The sequence below is a fragment of the Haliotis rubra genome, unplaced genomic scaffold (genome assembly GCF_003918875.1).
Source record: "Haliotis rubra isolate DU_JTF1 unplaced genomic scaffold, ASM391887v1 Scf77, whole genome shotgun sequence".
In the NCBI taxonomy this organism is placed as follows: Eukaryota; Metazoa; Mollusca; class Gastropoda; order Lepetellida; family Haliotidae; genus Haliotis; species Haliotis rubra.
The window spans coordinates 38,995-60,230 of record NW_025767490.1 but is presented as its reverse complement, the minus strand read 5'-3'; the positions used below and the strand labels follow the sequence as shown (position 1 = coordinate 60,230).

General features: G+C 39.7%; 1 protein-coding gene across 1 annotated transcript in view; it reads left to right on the top strand.

Annotated features, from left to right (window-relative positions):
• The window catches only part of LOC124260560 (solute carrier family 28 member 3-like), a 40,153-nt gene extending 20,908 nt beyond the window's left edge, over positions 1 to 19,245 (top strand). The window contains exons 2-12 of the mRNA XM_046694883.1: positions 1,487 to 1,621; positions 4,479 to 4,858; positions 5,216 to 5,360; positions 6,590 to 6,778; positions 9,653 to 9,814; positions 11,047 to 11,172; positions 12,549 to 12,679; positions 15,771 to 15,939; positions 16,543 to 16,806; positions 17,352 to 17,532; positions 17,992 to 19,245. Of these exons, the coding sequence (XP_046550839.1) occupies positions 1,517 to 1,621; positions 4,479 to 4,858; positions 5,216 to 5,360; positions 6,590 to 6,778; positions 9,653 to 9,814; positions 11,047 to 11,172; positions 12,549 to 12,679; positions 15,771 to 15,939; positions 16,543 to 16,806; positions 17,352 to 17,532; positions 17,992 to 18,014 (1,875 nt within the window). The 5' untranslated portion in view covers positions 1,487 to 1,516 and the 3' untranslated portion in view covers positions 18,015 to 19,245. The remainder of the gene's footprint in view (positions 1 to 1,486; positions 1,622 to 4,478; positions 4,859 to 5,215; positions 5,361 to 6,589; positions 6,779 to 9,652; positions 9,815 to 11,046; positions 11,173 to 12,548; positions 12,680 to 15,770; positions 15,940 to 16,542; positions 16,807 to 17,351; positions 17,533 to 17,991) is intronic.
• The last annotated feature ends 1,991 nt before the right edge of the window (positions 19,246 to 21,236 follow it).

Genomic DNA, 21,236 nt, shown 5'->3' with positions numbered 1-21,236 from the left:
GAAGTAAAAGTACGAAATACAGATTAGGGTCCTCATGACATCGGGATATGGAACTCTGGATAGTGGCAGGGCACGCTTACACCTGGGTTCATCACACGCAGTTCACAGTTATTTCGCTTTGTATGCTCGGTGGAATCTGTACATATTATGTTTAAAAATGTTCATGTCTAATAATGTGCAAGAACCAACAAATATGGGTACAATGTGTAGCCTGGATAATGTTGAATCACCGTACCGTGAAGGCGGAGTTTGAGACGTCACACTTGTCGAAGTGGTCGACAGGTGCAGACTGCTGTAATAGCTTGCACTCTAATGAATGTATAGTACAGCGGAGATACCTGGACCTACTCAATACTTCAGTGTCTATACACATCCTTACGCCATACTTGAAAACAGTAAACTAACAAAACCGTTCTTTCCATTCATAAACATTCATATGATTCCGTCACATGTTATTCAGCCCAGTATAGGTTATATATTGCCACATTCTGACCCACTCTTACAAACGAGTCGATTAGAAACATTTTGTAAAAAGACATGCCAGATTTTGTATGATAGTAAATTGAATGTGTCTGATCGCCATCGCACATGACGAACACGGTGTTTATGTCGTGTTTGATTAGGGACATCTTGAGCAGCGATTTTAGCCCTCGCATCTGTAAACCTGGAATCCAAATATGGGGTGTGGCGAGTTCAACCATGTCTGAAGCAGGACCTGTCCTTTTCTTTCTACAAAACGGATTCACGTACCATAAATTGTTCGATAGCAATAGTACTCACATTAATGCCACTTCGGTAATATCTGTGGTGACGGTGTCTAGCACCTCCGACGTTGGTGGCACAATGGGGGTCGGAGGATCTGACGGTGCTACTGATGCAGTAGGCGTTGCTATCAGTTGAGCTGCGAAGGGCTCAATGTTACCGATACCAGATAGATATGATCAGCGGAATTGCATCTACACATATCGTAAGAAAAGTGCAGAGTTTACCCGTCTTAACTATCAAACTATCCTCAGCTACAAAGGACTGCGAATACCTCAGTCCGCAAGTGTTTCGAAATTGTGAAGATAATTCAGATTAAGTGATGAAGAATCACGGCTTTAAAGTTGCGTCTTGCCCGTTTATGTTCATGGTATAGTACCATGGAGATTAATGTCTAAAGGATATTTTGTACGAATGAATCGTCAAAGTGTCTGTCAGGTAGTCGGAAAAGGGGTTGATCTTGGAATGAACATATTAAGATCTTGTAGGACAGTTCCACTGACTTGACGACCATATTCATACAATCAGGGGCGGTGGGGTAGGCTAGTGGTTAAAGCGATCGCTCGTCACGCCGAAGGCCCTGGTTCGATTCCCCACATGTGTATAATATGTGAAGCCGATTTCTGGTGTCCCCTGCTTTGATATTGTTTGAATATTGCTAAAAAAGGGTATAAAAGTAAACTCACTCACTCACTCACTCATACAAACTGTATTTGTTTTTCAGACGCAGTGACGGAGATTTACATGTCCAAGAATGAGTGTTGAACTGACTCAGATCACACCTCGCCTTCCAGACGGGGAGGAGACAGGCCAAGACAACCCGGTTTATCTTAACAAAAGTATTGAGAATCTCCAAAATGTAAGTTGACAAAACAAATGAATAACAATCATTCAAAATATATTTGAAATTTCTCTTTGCCCTGACTGTGCTCGTGGTTTCACGAAAGTGGTAATCGTCTAAGACTTGCATCCCCTTCTTTCACTGGCCTTCCCTCTGCACCATGCAGACAAATGATATTACTAAACTGCTGTTCAGATTGTCATTAATCCTCACTCACTAATAAGAAGAGAATAGAAAAAAAACTAAATCTAATAATCGTCGTGTTGGGAGGCCAATTCGGCGCACAGGGTTGCTTCCCTTTAACAATGATGTGACCATTTATATAGCGCCAAACTCCAAAAGTGTGTGCTCATAGCGCTAACAATCAATAGCACAGCACATTATTACTTTGGATAACCCAAGCTGCGTTAGAAGGTTATAGTGGCATGACTTTTTCCACCGGGTACCCATTTCTCTGCTGGGTGAACAGAGGCAATTTTGAACAAACTCACTTGCCTAAGGTGAGATCACATGTATTACATGCCCTAGACACTCTCAGGAGTCAAGCTGCCAAACACGGTCACCCATCCAAAGGCATTCCGCGCTCGACGTTGCTTGACTTCAACTGATTGGTGACCTGAGCCCTGAGCTCTGTACATAGGACCACACCCACCACCAGAACCCTTTGCCATTCCAGAATCCTATTATTGATGATACTGTTGGTTTGATTAAGTTCCTAGTTCTGTCAGCACTACACCCCTGCACTTCAGTTTCAGTGAAGTAATACAGCCTCATGAAGAACCGTCCTCCAACATTAGGCTGGAGAAGCTGCAGAAGCTTCAGTCAAACAGTTAGTTGTCGTGATCACAGGTTAATGACCGGAGAAATGGGGTACATTCCGAATGTGAAGGTCATTCTTCACACTCCAATTGACAAAGTGAGTTCGGTTAAACGCCGCTTGTAACAGTTTAATTTATAGGATTCTGGAGTGGCAGGAGATTCTGGTGGTGGCGTGTGGTCCTATATAAAATAAAAAAAGTTGTTTAACAATCTATCATTAAAATATTGACACAGTTCAATATTTATTACGAGGGAGGAGTGCAGAGAAAGGGACAGCCAGGTGTTCAGCACTACCCTCTGTTTGACCTAAGCTTCTAGAAAGCATGATACATTTCAAAGCACATACGTAATACTATGTATTTTGGATACGACGTAGGGTAAAGAGTGACAAACACCCCGTAGACTGCTCGACTGACATGACTTAACGTCTTCTTTATACACCTCAACCCTGTAACGTCCAAATCAAACAATTCTAAATAGTGTCAGCATTCATAAGCCTTTCAACGCAATGGTGTAGTTATATATGAACAGTTAAGCGCGGCAGGTCTGACGTAAATCGATCCAGTACAAAGTAGAAAAATCAAGTGTTCAGCTTATAAAGCAAAATACGTTTCACAATACTTGTTGACACACATGCTTGCATGAACAAGTTTCGGGATTTGTTGTCTGAACTGGCTCGCAATATCGCCTCCTCGTATATCCTATGGTTGACATTATAATCCTATATTCCAACACGTTAAGTGAGTACAATCATGCAAAGCGCATTATGCTTCTCTATTGACACCAAACCCCGATGCAGCTGGAACGACTTGTTGAAATTCCACGTCAATATTTTCCTGTTTATTTCACCTGGTTGAATTACTACATTAGAGATTGTTGAAACAACAGCTTAAAAAATTTCAGGATCGCTAATGAAACTTTATACGACTATGGAACAGGCTCGTATTGGGAATGTGGTTAGCGCAACGCTCGGGTTGACAATATCGCGTGTGTTATACACAAAGCACACTGCATTCTTTATTTGATACCAACACCCTGGTGGAATTCAATACACACACTACAGAGGATAAGTATAGCAGACACTACTCGCGTTGTTCTATATGAAAAGTGCGTTTTCAAAATTAGTCAAATACTTGATATTGGAATATTGCTAAAATCGGAGTAAAACCATACTCACTCACCCTAACATTTCTGATTTAACACGCACGTAACCACTAACTGTGTAATCACGCAGCCACGAACTGTGTAACCACCTAACCACTAACTAGGTGTCCACGTAACTACTAACTGCGTAACCACCTAACCACGTGCACGAACTGTGTAACCAACTGACCTCTAACTAGGTACCAACGTAACTACTAACTGCGTAACCATCTAACCACGAAATGTGTAACCACCTAACCCCTAACTAGGTACCCACGTAACTAGGCGTACCATCACGTAACTACTAAACTGCGTACCCACGTAACTAACTGCCATCTAACCACGAAATGTGTAACCGCCTAACCACTAACTAGGTACCCACGTAACTACTAACTGCGTAACCATCTAACCACGAAATGTGTAACCACCTAACCACTAACTAGGTACCCACGTAACTACTAACTACATAACCATCTAACCACGAAATGTGTAACCACCTAACCACTAACTAGGTACCCACGTAACCACTAACTGCGTAACCATCTAACCACGAACTGTGTAACCGCCTAACCACTAACTAGGTACCCACGTAACTACTAACTGCATAACCATCTAACCACGAAATGTGTAACCACCTAACCACTAACTAGGTACCCACGTAACTACTAACTGCATAACCATCTAACCACGAAATGTGTAACCGCCTAACCACTAACTAGGTACCCACGTAACTACTAACTGCGTAACCATCTAACCACTAACTAGGTACCCACGTAACCACTCACTCGCCATCTTTCACTTGTGTGCATAGTGTAACAACATTTTATGCTCACTTTTTCTTCTCATGCACCTTTGTTTAAATTCAAAATGTAGAGTTATTATTTTGTGATGAAATATATTTTTCATTATTCAGACACCAGAAGAGAGTGAAACGAGGCATCGAAATAACAGCCTTGGATATGATCCCGAAAACCAGGATTATGAAATGAATGGCTGTCAAAGGGGCATCACATCAGCACAAACAGCGGTGATTACTATTTACGAGGAAAACCCAGCACGGATATGGAGAATCATTGCTATTGTTGTGTTTGTGCTATACATGGGGTATTTTGGCTATGCTATGTACTGTCAATTTGGAGATGAAGGTTCTATCAGACTTCTGGTTGGGACAGTACTTGCTGTGTTACTCATCGTGGTGAATCTGGTGTGGGACTCCATCAAGGCCCCGTTTGAAGCATGTGGACAGGCGTTAGCAGACACAGACAATGCCAGAAGAATGAAAATAGTCAGATGGTGAGTGATATTGCAAGTACTGATGCACAAGTGGCTGGGATCTATGGCCTGTGTTTGCGGGTTTCATCAAAGAGCATGCGAGGCTTTTTTAGCCTTTCCTTCAAGGCCATGTTGACGTGCTCAAAACATTAAGAATCCATTAAAGCGAACATTCGAAAACTCAACCTACTCTCCCAGCCATCTTACATGCTATCACATCATGCTAAAAAGCAGTGCATTACATATGTTGTAATTATATCAATGGCTATTATTTTACAAATTGGTAGGTTTTGATATTCACTGCTCGCATTGTTTGCTGTCGTGCTATAGTTATAATTTAATAGGTAGTAATTATTATATGCAGTTGATTTGTTTCAGGGTGCTGTATGTGGTGTGCGTAATAGCCATCATCATAATCCTGGTGATTGAGGTGGCGATACCCACTCCCGAGAACCTGTTATCCCTCGTAGGTCTGGCTGCCTTCATCTTCTTGTGCTTCATCTCCTCCAGAGACCCTGGAAGGGTAGGTAGTACACTCAAATTGCTGGAAGTACTGACAACCATGAACAAATACCACTCCCCATGTCTTGCTGCTTTGTAGAAACATGATGAAGGGTATTACATATCATTAACCTACGCAACATTAATCAAGCGACAGAATCTATCAATCAAGTATTCAACTAGCATCCAATTTGTTTGTTTGTTGTTTAACGCCGTACTCTGCAATATTCCAGCTATAAGGCCGTGATCTGTAAATCATAGTCTGGACCAGACAATCCGGTGATTAACATCTTGAGCAATCTGGATACGATGACGTGTCACGATGTTAGTCGCCTCTTAGGAGAAGCATGGGTTCCCGATGACCAATTCTGGATCGGATCTTCAGGGACCAGCATCCAATAAGACTCTTTACCGTTCCTGCACATTGGGTTCATGACGGGATGTTCTTACTCTTCGCCTGACCTTATCCAGTCATTGCTACTTGTTAACAATCATCTGTTGTTAATGTTAATCACGACATACTGTACGTATATATACGTCTCATCTATCGGTAGTAGTCACCTTTAGCTTGATAACGGTGCAAGAGTGTACACGCTATGCAATACACAGGAAGTGTTATTGACTTTCCAACTTCCAGAATGACGAAACAATTCATGACGCATTGAATGGTCGTGTTATCACATCAAACACAAACATTAGTCTTTATACAAGCAAACACATCACAGATGTAGAGAATCATTGCTATTGGAGTATTCTGTCAAACTTGTCATATTTTCGCTATGCCATGTACTGGCAATGTCGAAATGACATTCTTTTGGTTGGGACCACACATCGTGATAAATCTCGGCACTGCCTCCATAAATAGTGCTTGTTATAAAGACACATAATATTACATGTTCTTGGAAAGATGAGCAGTGATCAGCTTTCGGCCTTTTCAGAATATATACTGTATAGGACTCGGTACATGAGTGTTTCCAACTATCGGTTTTGAGATTTCACACTCGAATCTGAGCTTCTGCTAGCAATTAAAACAAGAATTTCAACTTAATAAAGTATATAATGTAGTGTCATTTCATCATGATCATTTTGGGGACGGTGGGGGTAGCCTCGTATTGATGCCTACAATCACTAGGCTTTAATCACGCTCGTCACGCCGCAGACCATTGTACGATTCTCGATATTGCTGGAATATCGCTAAAAACGGGGTAACTCACTCATTCATAATCATTATGTCTATAATTGTATTTTCAGGTTGACTGGCACCCGGTGTTCTGGGGACTGGCACTGCAGTTCTTCTTTGCGGCCATCATCTTGCGGACACAGTGGGGGTATAATGGGTTCAAGTGGCTTGGCGATCGAATCACAGAATTCCTGGCCCACACCGATGCTGGATCTAAGTTCGTCTTTGACAATACGTCGGTCCATTTCTTTGCATTTTCTGTAAGTATGTTCACAATACTTCAACAACTATCATTGCAATTTTTGAATATCCTAGTAATATTATTATTACATATATCATCCACTGCATTCTGGATACATCAAATTAAAAAAAGTTAGACATTATTATGCTGATAGATAGGTACTCATAATTCAACACCACACGTGTACCGACCAAAGCGGACAGTCACTTTTTACTGATAATATATAACTTCTGGTACTTTCATGCTACAGTTCCACGGTTTTGTGATAAGCAGCATCAAATCAATGTTGATATATTTCCATTACACGAAAAGCAAGAGAATGAAAACATATATGGTATTTCTATGAGTTATCGACCATTAATGAGGGCAATAAAGTTTTATGGAACCATGAAACGAATGTCATTTTGATTCCATGGTCTATAAAACATGATGTTGACCGGAATGTGTTCAATAATTGTTCCTTTACTTGATATACGAAACAACAATATTTTAATTTTTATATTTGATGCGACCAAGTACACATTGTTGATAATAGCTTTTCTTTAGTGTAAATTACATTTAAACGATCAGCCATGGAGAAGATGCTTCACAGTGAACTTGGTTACCCTCTCGCTGATGTAAAACAACCCAGTTTCTCTTTTAAATGCAATAGAGTAATCGTCCAGGGATTCCACTTTGGGATGGCTACCTGGAAAGGTTACCTCTTAAAGAAGGCCATTTTCTCATTTAAAGACATTTCATATATAATTCGTAAATGCAATAAGAAAATATACTACCCATCAAAAGTGTAGACTCCCTTAAAGCACTCACACAATTTAGGGATTGAAGCTATATCATTCTGGTTACACGAATATCCAGCATTACTCACAACACGATTCTCCAAGGAATTCGTCATAGAAAGTGTTACATTCATATTGAATAATAATACATTTAATTTTGATGGGGAACATTATAGACAAATGAAGGGTACAGCAATGGGAACCAAAATGGCACCCACGTATGCTACGTTAGTTTTAGGGTATTTGGAACGAACCCTGGAAACCAAAGTGAAAGAACAGTTAGGACCTGAAATCGCTGAATACTTTAGAACAAATTGTCGACGTTTTCTTGACGATTGCTTCATGTTATGGCCCTTTGGAGATGAAAAATTAACTCTGTTTTATAACATCCTAAATAACTTGAACAAACATTTACATTTTACCATGGACTCAAATTATTCTGAAATTCCATTTTTGGACATCATGGTAAAACTATGTGGACGTAATCTAGAAACAGATATATATTATAAACCTACAGATACTAAACAATACCTTCATTTTTCATCTTGCCACCCGAGTCATATAAAGAGAAGCATTCCCTATAACTTAGCAAGACGTATCTGCATGATTGTGTCACAAATACCGACAAGGAACATACGACTTTGCAGAACTAAAATCATATCTACAGTCCCGTGGATACCCAGTTCTTCTTGTGGAAGATGGAATAAAGAAAGCAATAAACATAGACAGAAGGACACTGTTGAAAGTTCGTGATAAACAAATAAATAACACTGTCAATCTGGCCTATGTTTCAACGCACAACCCCAAGAATCCGGAACTTTTTCATATCATAAGACAAAATGTTCCAATTTTAAATGCTGATATGAAATGAATCGAATTATGGCTAATGTAACAATGATAAAGAGTAAACGCCAAAGCCGTAACTTAAAACACATATTGACACGTGCCACATTCGACTCATGTATTAAACCTACATAATTCAGTGTCTCAAAATGTAAACGGGAAATTGTGGAACTTGTGAATATATACTTGAAACTTCATGTATAAAGTTCAAAACAGGAAACAATTATTTCATGTACGCTCTAGCATGGACTGCTCCGCAAAACATATTATTCATGTTATTATATGCCAAGGGTGTCATGAAGAATACATTGACAAACGGAGTGCTTGAGGGACAGAATGCGCGTCCATAAACAACAGATTAAGGACCCCAAAACAAGGTGCATCCCCTTAAGCGCTCACATTGACAAATGCGCAGCAGGAAAGGAAATAAAATTTAAAATATTCCCTTTCTATAAAATGAATACTGCTGACGCCATGCAGCGTAAAGCTAAAGAAAACTTTTTCATCAAAGAATTGTGTCCATCGTTAAATAGGTAACGCAATGTGTCTGAATTATACTTGTTTTCATTGTGCTACTAGTACTGTCAATATAAAGCCGCCCATGTGTCGTCATGGCAACGCCGCGTCACAACATTTGTATACAGTTGCATTGTGACGTCATGACAAAGTGACGTCATAACATAATCCGTTTAACTGTAATCACTTCTCCCTGAAGATAAAAGTGAAACATGTTGGAGAAGATCCGTGTCGTGTGATTATTTCAGAAACTTCTTCTTATATATGTACTACTGTACGCTCGGTATTCTCATCACTTTCTTTATATATAATATATATATGTATATACGGTTACATCGAAGATGAATTTCTCCACTAACTAAAGGGAACCATCTGCAAACCTCATGCAGATGAATTGCACGAGGATCATGCATCAATTTTCTGAAAAGCATGTGGAAATATCGTGCATGTAGACAGCTGCGTTTTGGTGTAAATTGGCAAATTGTTAAGAATTCGCCAATTTACACTGAGTTTCATGATTTTTGAACTCATGACAATAATCTTTTCAACGTTACGAATTTGTTTTACAATACATCAGTTCATGTGTAAACTGTACCTTTAAACATTATGGAATATTTCGGAAAATCTAGTTTACAACAGTTGACTGCATTAAGTGGCTACATTTACAATAGTGAGTCTAAACTTTTGATGGGTAGTACATTTGTACGACTTCATTCAAGATGACTTGATTCCAAATATGAATTATTTGCTTTCAGATCATGCCTGTGGTCACCTTCTTCAGCGCGTTCATCTCCATCACATACTACCTGGGCGTCATGCAAGCTATTGTCAAGGTCTTTGGACGGTTTCTCTCCTTCTGTCTGGGAACCACACCAGCGGAGTCACTGAATGCTGCTGGAAATATTTTTGTCGGCATGGTACGTGCTTCGTTTGTATATCTTCTCCGTATTCAGAAAGCCATTTCCAAAGTGTCTGGGATAACGTTTTATACACAGGGGCTTGTAACGCTAAAAACTGCCATCAAGGTATGTACTGTCACTAACGGGGTCTTATCACTATATAAAAGGAAAGGGATGTAACGAGGTCAACACACCAGGTTCGTTTCAGGGCGAATTTAACAATACTCACTGTATTTATCCCATTTAAAGTATGCACACATTTCAAGCCAATTGATTTCCCTACAAAATGAGACATACATCACAAAATCAAAGCGGTAGTTTGGGAGCTAGGGTTTTCGGAAGCTCGAAAAATCGTGTTTTCTCAATTCCGAGCCAAAATCCCTGCTCAGAATTTGTAGCGGTAACTCACACATTTTCATGTTTATTTCACAGTATACATAAAACGACAGGCACCAAAACATGTTGAACTGATGGCGCCTGTGGTTTTACCAAACACTTTCTGGATAATCATGTTTTGGAAATTTGTAAAGTGATGATTTTACTGTAATTGAGCAACGATGTCATGTTTGAATCCGTTATATGCACTCAGTAAATTAGCTCCGAAAGAGCAATGTCAAGTTTTAAGAGTATATATACAATTGTCACAATATGATATCGTAAAACTGCCGAGTGCCCAATTTACAAGGGTGAACAGGAAATGAAAGAGACCAGTGACGCTTTCTTATCTCTTTTTTTATATTTGTATTCTTTGTATATATTCAGAGTGGTAATATTTATTCAGAATCGCATACCCTGTAATGTGTGACACGATATATGACTTCCAACTTCCAACAGTCATCTTCAAGCAGTAAGTCGAGCAGTTCTAGCTTCTGGGATCTAGGTTTCACAATTTTTGTGCTCCTTTAACGAAGATACAACCCATGTTTCATCAGGCGATTTCAAAACGTTTTGCGGTGGGCATGTTGAGGATACATGCAGTTACGGGTCAAATACAATTGCCCCATTACGAGTACTATCTGTTTCCTGGTTGTTTCAGGTAAACAATTCACTAGCTTGTTTGTCACAGAAGCCACACGTGGGTCAGGATACTCTCACCATTAATAACGCCTGTCTGTTCAATGTCTTTTTTACCAAATGTAACTTATTACATATAAACCATAAGTTTCCAAAGAATTATAATATCACCCAGATCTGGAGAACATGAACCTGCCGTTATGAGCAGCTACAGTAAATGCCTGGTTGTGTTTCAGACGGAAGCTCCTCTGATGATCAAGCCATTCCTGGATACTATGACAATATCTGAGCTCCATGCAGTGATGACAGGAGGATTCGCTACAATTGCGGGCAGTGTGCTTGGAGCTTACATAGGCTTTGGGGTAAGACACCATGTAATCTCCAGAGTGAAATATGTTATACATACTTCGTATTTTGATCCATGTACTCAACAGTTCAAGTGAATTATGAAAATGTCTAACTGTATATTATTTTCATTTTGAACAAGCACTTGATCAAACTCTTTATTGACCATTTCAACACAATGGTTACAATGTACATTAGTATTTCAAGGTCCAGCTATTCACATATTGGTTTTATTTGTAGTTAAACTAAGTATTGGCAAATAATAAATAAAATATCTCTAATTGTGGGCCTTATGCTAAGATAACGCTTTTATACATCCATGAAATTCACAAAACAATAAAATATCTGGTATTTAAAGGTCCAGCTATTCACAAATTGGTATTGGTTTTATTTGTAGTTAAACTAAGTATTGGCAAATAATAAATAAAATATCTCTAATTGTCGGCCTTATGCTAAGATAATGCATTTATACATCCATGAAATTCACAAAACAATCAAATATCTGGTATTTAAAGGTCCAGCTATTCACATATTGGCTTTGGTTTTATTTCTAGGTAAACTAAGTATTGGCAAATAATAAATATAATATCTCTAATTGCGGGCAGAATGCTAAGATAACGCATTAATTCATCCTTGTAATTCACAAAACAATAACATATCTGCACTAAATGGTGAAAATAATTACGTTAATAGTCAACATCCCCCCGGATTGGAGCAATTTTTCAACAGCATAAAACCTTGATGTCTTTATTTCATTACAACCGACCATGTAGGTTTTTGAGAAATTTCAACGAGCCTCATACAACTCTTGTTCAAACGTTGTTTAATCAAGATTACAACACTCCAGGTTCGAGTAAAGCCTTCAAACAGCGTTTTCTTTAGGCTGATGGAGAACTTCTCTAGATTTGACGCATTGTGATTTCAAACTTCTTGTTCATGATACAGTCCGAATAGTACAATGGGCTTTAACCAAATAGTTCTTACGAATTTGAATATGTCATTCTATGATTGAAAGGGGTGGTAGGGTTGCCTTGTGGTTAAAGCATTCGCTCAGGTTCGATTCCCGAATATGGGTGCAATGTATGAAGGCCATTTCTGGTGCCCCCTACCCCCACCCCCTCCCGTAATATTGCTGGAATAGTGCTCAAAGCGGCGTAAAAACAAACTGACTCACTCTATGATTCTACAGTGCTTATAGAAGTGGTCCCAAGCCCCCAAAATGATAACAAGATTCCTATGATTTGTACTCAGAAAGTGTAACCCCAAATGTAACTTTTGTTGCAATTTTTAGCAGCTTCTTCTAATTACATGCAGTACGTTCGGTGTTGTTGTGACACGCGACATATACAGTCTCTAACAGGGATTCTTACTTCGGACCTGACTCATCCTCCAGGTTCCCCCCAACCATTTACTGTCGGCGTCAGTGATGTCGGCACCAGCGGCTTTGGCCATCTCTAAACTAATGTGTCCGGAGACGGAAAGGACCTCATCCACGTCGGAAGACTATAACAAGATGAAGAAAGGGTAAGTTTGTGCCACAGTGTTCGCAGTGACAGCAGTCGAATTGCTGGTATCATTAATCCTTATCGTGGATCCTGGATCAGAAGTGATTTCAAAACACAGACTGGTTAGCTTGTTAAATAGTGTATTTCTTCAAAATCAAAACAGAGACGATGGGGTAGCCTGGTGGTTAAAGCGTTCGCTCGCCACGCGGAAAACCCGGGTTCGATTGCCGACATGGGTACAATGTGTGAAGCCCATTCCTGGCGCACCCTGCCTTGATATTGCAGGAATATTGCTGCAAACGGCATAAAACCTCCCTAACTCACTCACCTAATCATAACAGACTGTAGCAGTGTCAATAAAAGACGAATCGACATGACTCCGTGTCACTTGTGGACATGTCACGACACTAATACGGTGACACTGGAATGACTTTTGAATAACCTGCATCAGTTATGTTTTGTGATGATTCTTCAGCAACCCATGCTTGTCGTAAGAGGCGGCTAACTGTATCGGGTGGTCAGGCTCGCTGATTTGGTTGACACATGTCATCGTATCCCAGTTGCGTAGATCGATGCTTGTGGTGTTGATCACTGGATTGTTTGGTCCAGACCGAATTATGTAAAGGCCGACGCCATGTAGCTCGAATATTGCTGAGTACGGCATAGAATTAAACCCACTCACTGCTTTAAGATGCAAATGACTGTGGGTAAGACTAATAGAGTTTTGTGAAATCAACACGAATTGACAACAATTGAAATCATACAGACATACAAACCCAGTTTTAGCCTTCAATATAGGAATGGCCCTTTGGTTTACAATTAAGACATAATTTTTCATTACTTTCAATTCCAGTATATCTACCAGTTTCCACTGCAACATTAGAATGACTGTATCTGTACTGGGCGGTGGGATAACCTGGTGGTTAAAGCGTTCACTCGTCACGCCGAAGACTCGGGTTCAAATCTACACATTGGTACAATGTTTGAAGTCCATTTCTGGTGTCCCCCGTCGTGATATTGCTGAAATGTTGCTAAAAAGGCGGCGTAAAAATAAACTCACTCACTCACATCTGAACTCTTAATACTTTAAAATGCATTCCTGAGGGTACGATTTAGGACAATTAAAGTAATGTGCAAATCCACTTTTGGTTCCAACATAGGCTGATAAATGAGAATACCTTGAAGCAATAACAGTATAAAACATGTCAAAGATCACCCCCACCCCCCGCTTTATAAAATGACGGTTGGAGAACATCAGGTCTTAGTGTGTCAAATGCCTTTATGACAACTATTAAAGGAACAGTCTCGCATTCAATTCACAATCAATGGAGATAATATATTATGTTTAATTCGGTGGCCAGAAGTAGTAGCACACACACACACATTTTTCAAGTGTTGAAATACCTTCATAATCAATGTATGTTGCTTCAAACTTTCAATATCCCATTAAAGCATAGAAAGTGATCAATAGTTGACTGTGTACTTCAAACGAGCTTGAGACCACACATCAATGTATGTATGTATATAAGGTTTTAGGGCGACCTTGGGCCTTAAAAGGCCTATATGCGCCCAACACTTAACAAACTGTTATATTTTTGTTCAGTTAAATAACATCGTACTTACCCGTTTTAACGAGGAAGTCTAAAAGAGCTCTTTGTATGCAACCATACATTAAATTATCGCCAAGTATTGCGTTCATTGAAAACGTATTTTGGGCTTTGTTAAGCACAGTTTCTTTAAGAGCCTTACGTGGGTTTCCACACATCAATCACGGCGGTTGGAGTAGCCTCCCTTGTCTGTTGTCATTACTTGTTTAGTGATAGAATGCATTTAATCTTCATGCTGAAAATGGTATTTTTTTTTCTTTATGCAGCTTGTGGCCACGTGTCCTTTAAAAGAAGCTACAGACAGTATTGAAGCCTCAAAACTGATCAATAGAGACCCACTTTACTTCATCCCCTCTGCGTAACGATGAACTCATCAACCAAACTTAACTGGTTGTATTATTGTACAAACACCCGTAACCCCATTAGCTTCTACATGTATCCCTTGTCACTGGCTTCTACCTGTACTCCCTTGTCATCACATTGTTACTGTACATCCCGATTCACGTCCTTGATGTTTTTGTTAATTATTTATTAATAATTAATAAATATAAACAAGTGATTTCTGCAGGTGTATCAGCAATAAATATATAAAATATGAGTCCAGATATTTCTTCTTGCCAAATCTCTTTTACATCTGCACTTTATATCTCCTATATATATATATAGTCCCCTGGGCCCCTATTCTCGAAACGTTCGTAGCCCTAAGAATTCTTAACTTTGATCGTAGCCAATGTGTTAAGAAAGGGCTTAAGAAGTTCGTAGGGCTACGAACGTTTCGAGAATACGGGCCCTGTTTTCTACCTTACTCATACTTGCTTGACAACGATACTGTATCGAAACGTCGCATCTACCGAATAAAAAAGTAGTTTATCCATAAAGTTTGTGTGTATATCAAAATTTAAGTCAACAACATATAAAACCATTAAAACATAACTGCTATCATGAAATATATACTGTTATCACGAAACGAAGTTAGAAAATCGATGATGAATACGAAAATGGGTAGAAATGCCATACTTCCGATCCTGATATCTTCTTAACATCTGTCTAGTTTCCAAAACTTCTCATTGTACATGATGAAGCCCAAGCTGAAAGTAAATGTTTACCGGGAATCAGTCCAACAAACAATAAAAACTGTGATGTAATTTACAATTTATTTAAATCAGTACATAAGTATCACTATGACAGTACAAAATATACAGCTCTTTAGAAAAATATTGTGCAGTTCTTAATATAGCACATCACTGCCCCTTATTAGGTACAATCCATAACACTTGACACACACGGACTGACTGACTGACTGAGTTTTGGTTTTACGCCGCTTTTAGCAATATTCCAGCAATATCACGGCGGGGACACCAGTAATGGGCTTCACACTGGACACACACACACATGGTATAACATAACAATGTTGAGTATGCTTCAGATATCTTACCGAAATCTATATCAATCGTTTCAGTACATCACTCGTAGTCTTTATTGCCAACAATTCGTATTTCACAGGCAGCAGCGAAACCTTATAGAGGCAGCTTCCGAGGGTGCCACAACGTCCATCGGTCTCATCGCCAACATCATCGTCAACGTCATAGCCTTTCTCGCTCTCCTCGCCTTCGTCAATGCCACACTTACCTGGTTTGGAAACCGGGTTGGTGTAGAAGAATTTACATTTGAGGTAGCTTGTTAATGTTTACTTACATATTAATGTAGTGTTTCGTTACGTGTTTTACTCGTGTTAATACTCATTGATTCAAGTTCAGTAGAACCAGAAATACTGTAGAGACTGGTTATACGTATCATATTTTCCATTAATCTTGTTAATTCCACTGATTTTGTTCAATGGCGAATAAAAGGGACGAACAGAATACAATCCAAAGATGGAGGAAAAGCAAACGAAGCCTTGGTTGAAATGTTATGTTGTATTCAATACAAAAGAATACCTAGGTTTGTCTAGCCTCAGAAATAGATTTCAATAGTTAAGATCAAAAGGCTAAAATATACATCAGTATCTGTATCTATCAGTGGCAAACAACAAATAATAATTAAATAGTGCCAGACAGTTGGAAAGTGTCGCAAACCCATCTTAAGGTCGTAGTATGGAATAGCATCACACATTTTGACACACGCTCATATTTGGTAATCAATCGAGAAGACAATCAGAGTCAATTGGGATTCAAACCCTCGATGACCAGGCCCTGGTTCGGCCACAGCTATTCCCTGTGTACTGAATGTCAAACCTTCATTTGGAAGCTTGCAATGTACTGTCTTCTCCTTTCAGTTCATTTGTTCCTACCTGCTGTACCCAGTTGCCTGGTTCATGGGTACACAACCAGCTGACTGTCGTCGTGTGGCGGAGCTGGTGGGCGTGAAGACCTTCACGAACGAGTTCATCGCCTACAAATCTCTCCAGGAACTGTTGCAAAACAGACAGACGTTCCTGAACTACACAGAGACCTACGGCTACAAGGACGAGTGGTACTGGGATGACCAAGCTGTTGTTCTTACTCAGTGGAATATGACGCTTAAGAGAGGATTCATGGAGGTTCGTGTTTGCTGCATTATTCCATCTGAAGTTACTTGAGCAAGACACATTGTTGTACGTCGTTCACATGGAACATGGTTTGCGTATATTTTCTTCTTATTCGAAATAATATAACATAAAATGTCGTTTATGAGCATGTCCAGTGGACCTATATTTGGAAAATGTGTAAACATCTGAAACCACTGAAAGGTTTTCTACCAAACCCACACCTGAGACAACGTAAATATTGAGTGAGTGAGTTTTACGCCGCACTCAGCAATATTCCAGCTATATGGCGGCGGTCTGTAAATACTCAGGTCTGGACGAGACAATCCAGTGACCAACAGCATGAACATCGACCTACGCAACTGAGATACGATGACATGTGTCAACCAATTCAGCAAGCCTGACCACCAGATCCCGTTAGTCGCCTCTTACGACAAGCATGGGTTGCTGAAGATCAACTCTTACCCGGATCTTCACGGGTACAATGTAAATAGTTGTTGTTGTACAGCTGTCGGTTTATGCATGTTATCTAATCCTACGTTTTGTTTCATACGTTCCAGGAACGCTCAGAGGTCATATCAACGTATGCATTATGTGGGTTTTCCAACGTCGGGTCGATGGGCATCCTTCTAGGTGCATTATCGGCGCTTGCTCCGTCTCGGAAGAAAGACCTTGCCTCCATAGTCCTCAGGGCAATGATAGCAGGAAATGTCGCATGCTTTTTGACAGCATGTATAGCGGGTAAGAAAATATTTTAGTTAGTGAGTGAGTATGGTTTTACACCGCTTGTAGCAATATTCCAGCAATATCACGGCGGGGGACACCAGAAATGGGCTTCACACATTGTACCCATATGGGGAATCGAACCCTGATCTGGGAGGTGACGAGCGAACTTTTATCCACCTCACCGCCCCTTTTTTAATTTTAGAAAAGTAAACATCATCGCATTTTGCACTGAAGTGTTTCAAATATCATTTGCTAAGCTCTCAGTTTCAATGAACGTCCCTGTTATAGGCACTGACAGCCTTGAGCGTAATTCAATGATTGATCCTCGGCTTGATTGTACATATGCCGACCGCTGCCACTTCTATTGTCACAGTATCGATACGCAATCTACAATAGTAATACGTGTAGAAAATCGAAGCAATACAATAATTAAGGTATGTATGTGATATTTCATCTAATATATTCTCTTTTCAGGTTTGTTTTTCCGAGAATTCTGAGCCACCAGTGAGGAACCATATACTAGTGGGTTCGGCAACCAAGCAACCTTTGAGATCTGCATACTCTATGCACCATCGTACTCGACAAATATGAACAATGGCAGGAAGGATGCATAATACCGGTTTATAATATTCTATACATGACGCATTGGATAATCAGTACAATGTGGTTCGCTCATATGTTTAGTGTTTTCCAAAATAGGAGTGATTGTATAAATATTTGTTAGATGAAATATGGACGACAGAGTGCCGACGTCAGTTACGAAACCTACTTAATCGTGAGAGAGGATATCCTGGACCGTAATATAACTTCTGAAATTACAAATATTTATGATATTGTTTAGAAACTTACATATCAACTTGAAAACCAACCACCACAACTACAAGCAACAACTGCCATCCGCGTACTTTAGAACAATTGGGCAGTGGTTGACTGGGGCAGTTTGTGGGGCAGGGGCAGGAGTGCTGTTTAAGAGGTTTAAATGAAACTGCAGGTTTTCTTTTTTACATATTCACAACCATCAAACCTCTCCAAAATCACTCTTTGAAAAGTAAAGTTGGTTGAATGTAAATTAAAGCGTTAACGTTGTTTGAATAACTTGTTTCTGCTCAAAGAAAGCAGGACTGCAAAATCACTTCAGACAGATAAAATATGTGAAGCGAGAAATCCATGTTCATTATCACAAGAAATCATTCCAAATTTGTACGTCAGAGCACCGTATGACCATTGACATTGACTCATTATCTTACTTGACCTTGAATCATAATTATATTTGACCTTGAATCATAATCTTACTTGACCTTGAATCATACCCATAATTGACCTTGAATCATAACCCCTGTCCCTTGGTATTTGAATCTTTAGGAAAGTTTGATAACATGTACAGAGGCATACTTTATCTTAAATAATAATTTCAGGAAAATATTCCTTGATACTCATTTTCGAATTATTTAAATAGGATAAACTACACGAGTTTTAATAATTCTTTTTATACCAGAAAATTTGCTCAACTGTATAATTCCCCTCTATTCAGTGCTGCTTATATATTTTATGTTGTGCTGCTATTACCATGTTCCATAGACACATATGAACAGGCAGTTGAAGTCATGATCTAGATGGTTATAGCAATACACATGTAGCACACTGCCCATGGTAACACGATATGTAACATAAGTTCGTGATGTTTATATGGTTTTATGCATGTTTTATAATAAAACTTTCTGTAAGTGATTGTGTTTGTAGTCTTATCAATCCAACAATATAACGACGCTATCGTGGTATAATCAGCTAGCGTGCTAACGTTACATCAACAATACGACATCAAGAGTGTATGTCAGTATTGTTAGTGTGTGAGTTGGATTTTAAGCCGCTTGGAATAGCATTATTCCAGCAATTTCACGGCGGTGGACACCAGAAATAGGCTTCATATATTATACCTATGTGGGGAATCGAACCCGGGTCTTCGGCGTGTCGAGAGAACACTTTGACCACAAGGCTACCCCATGGGGCCCACCGCCCCAATATTTTTAGTGACTTCGTAGATTCGTCCAAAAAAACTGAGGGTTCTCAGTAGGTCAGCATCCCGTGTAGGCCACATTTTAGTGTTACTATTTTGTACATTACTCTCAGCAATATTCCAGTTATAAGGTGGCAGCCTGTACATAGTTTTGTTCCTGATAAAACCAGTGGTGGATAACAAGAACATCGTCTCATTACGTCGGGGTAGGAGAGTGCAATCCCAAAACGTAACAATCAAAACTAATTATTCCTACACCAAAGGCACATGGCTTGCTGGGGGTTCGGTTCTTACCCGATATCCTCAAGCAGTACTCGGGATCTACATTCACTGGCACTAGTGATGTGCATGGGCGGACGTCTACCAGGACTTAACCTGAACTCAATACACCGGGTATATCCTGTTTCTTAAGGCGTTGGCTATTGCCGCCATCTCGAACTGTTACTTACACAAATGGATTTGTTCCCTGCTTGGACATCCGTATGTTTAACGTGCAAACAAGCAAGGACTAAAATATTTTAAATAAAATGTTTTTCATTTAAAATGTACCTTGTTATGAAAGCTCTTATGTTGTTGTTGATCGAGTAACTTTGCTTCCGAAACACTTTTTTAATAAATGTAGATGAAGAAAGATCCACATCACCCGATAAAGGTATTTTGACATCTCACATGGCATTTACATTTCCACACTGGCGGGGAAAAGTGGGATAAGGACACTTTTATTATTTCACGTTGGAATGAAAATGCAGGGCGGGCGGGAGAACTATTGACTGGCTTCAGAAATCGGTATTACATTGCCGTTCGTATAATAGTGAGTGAGTTTAGTTTTACGCCGCAATCAGCAATATTCCAGCTATATGGCGGCGGTCTGTAAATAATCGAGTCTGGACAAGACAATCCAGTGATCAACAGCATGAGCAATCGGGAACCGATGACATGTGTCAACCAAGTCAGCGAGCCTGACCACCCGATCCCGTTAGTCGCCTCTTATGACAAGCACGAGTTAGTGAAGATCAATATTCTAACCCGGACCTTCACGGGTTCGTTCGTATAATATTTTATCTATGACTTACTGTTAGTACGGTTTTCATATGTACAGTCAGTTACCAGATTCACAGAACGGCAGTTCAACAGAATAGTAATATATACAGAAGTTGATTCGCATTAATGTAATACGATACGCCGCGTACATTTACAATCCAGGTTTCTATCTCACAAAGCTGCTTAGCAATACGGTGATCGGAACTCTCATACTACATTTGACCTACGACTCTCACTGCGCTGCGCCCGATTTGTGAAACGCCGCACTGCGCCAAGACTAACGCTTAGTCCCTGAATATATATCATTTTGAATGTAACCAATACACTCATTTAAATTGAAAATGAGCCCCAGTGAATTGTGGGATTATTGGGGAAATCTTGGGAAATCTAGACTTGCTTCATTTAGGGTTTTAACATTGCAAGGAGTAGGGAAAATATTGTGGTTCAGGGACTATGAGACAGACTACCCTGGGGCACGAAGTTTACATTTACGTAACAACACCCTATGACCCAATTGGTGAACAGGAAACGCCAGCGGGAATAATGTCATGTGACGGCAGCCTTGTAGCAATGTTGCTGGGGTCATCAAGTGAGCACAGGCTCCTCTCTGTTTTCTATCATTTCAACACGCATTGTCATTGAATAAGCCCAGCGTTATTGAGAG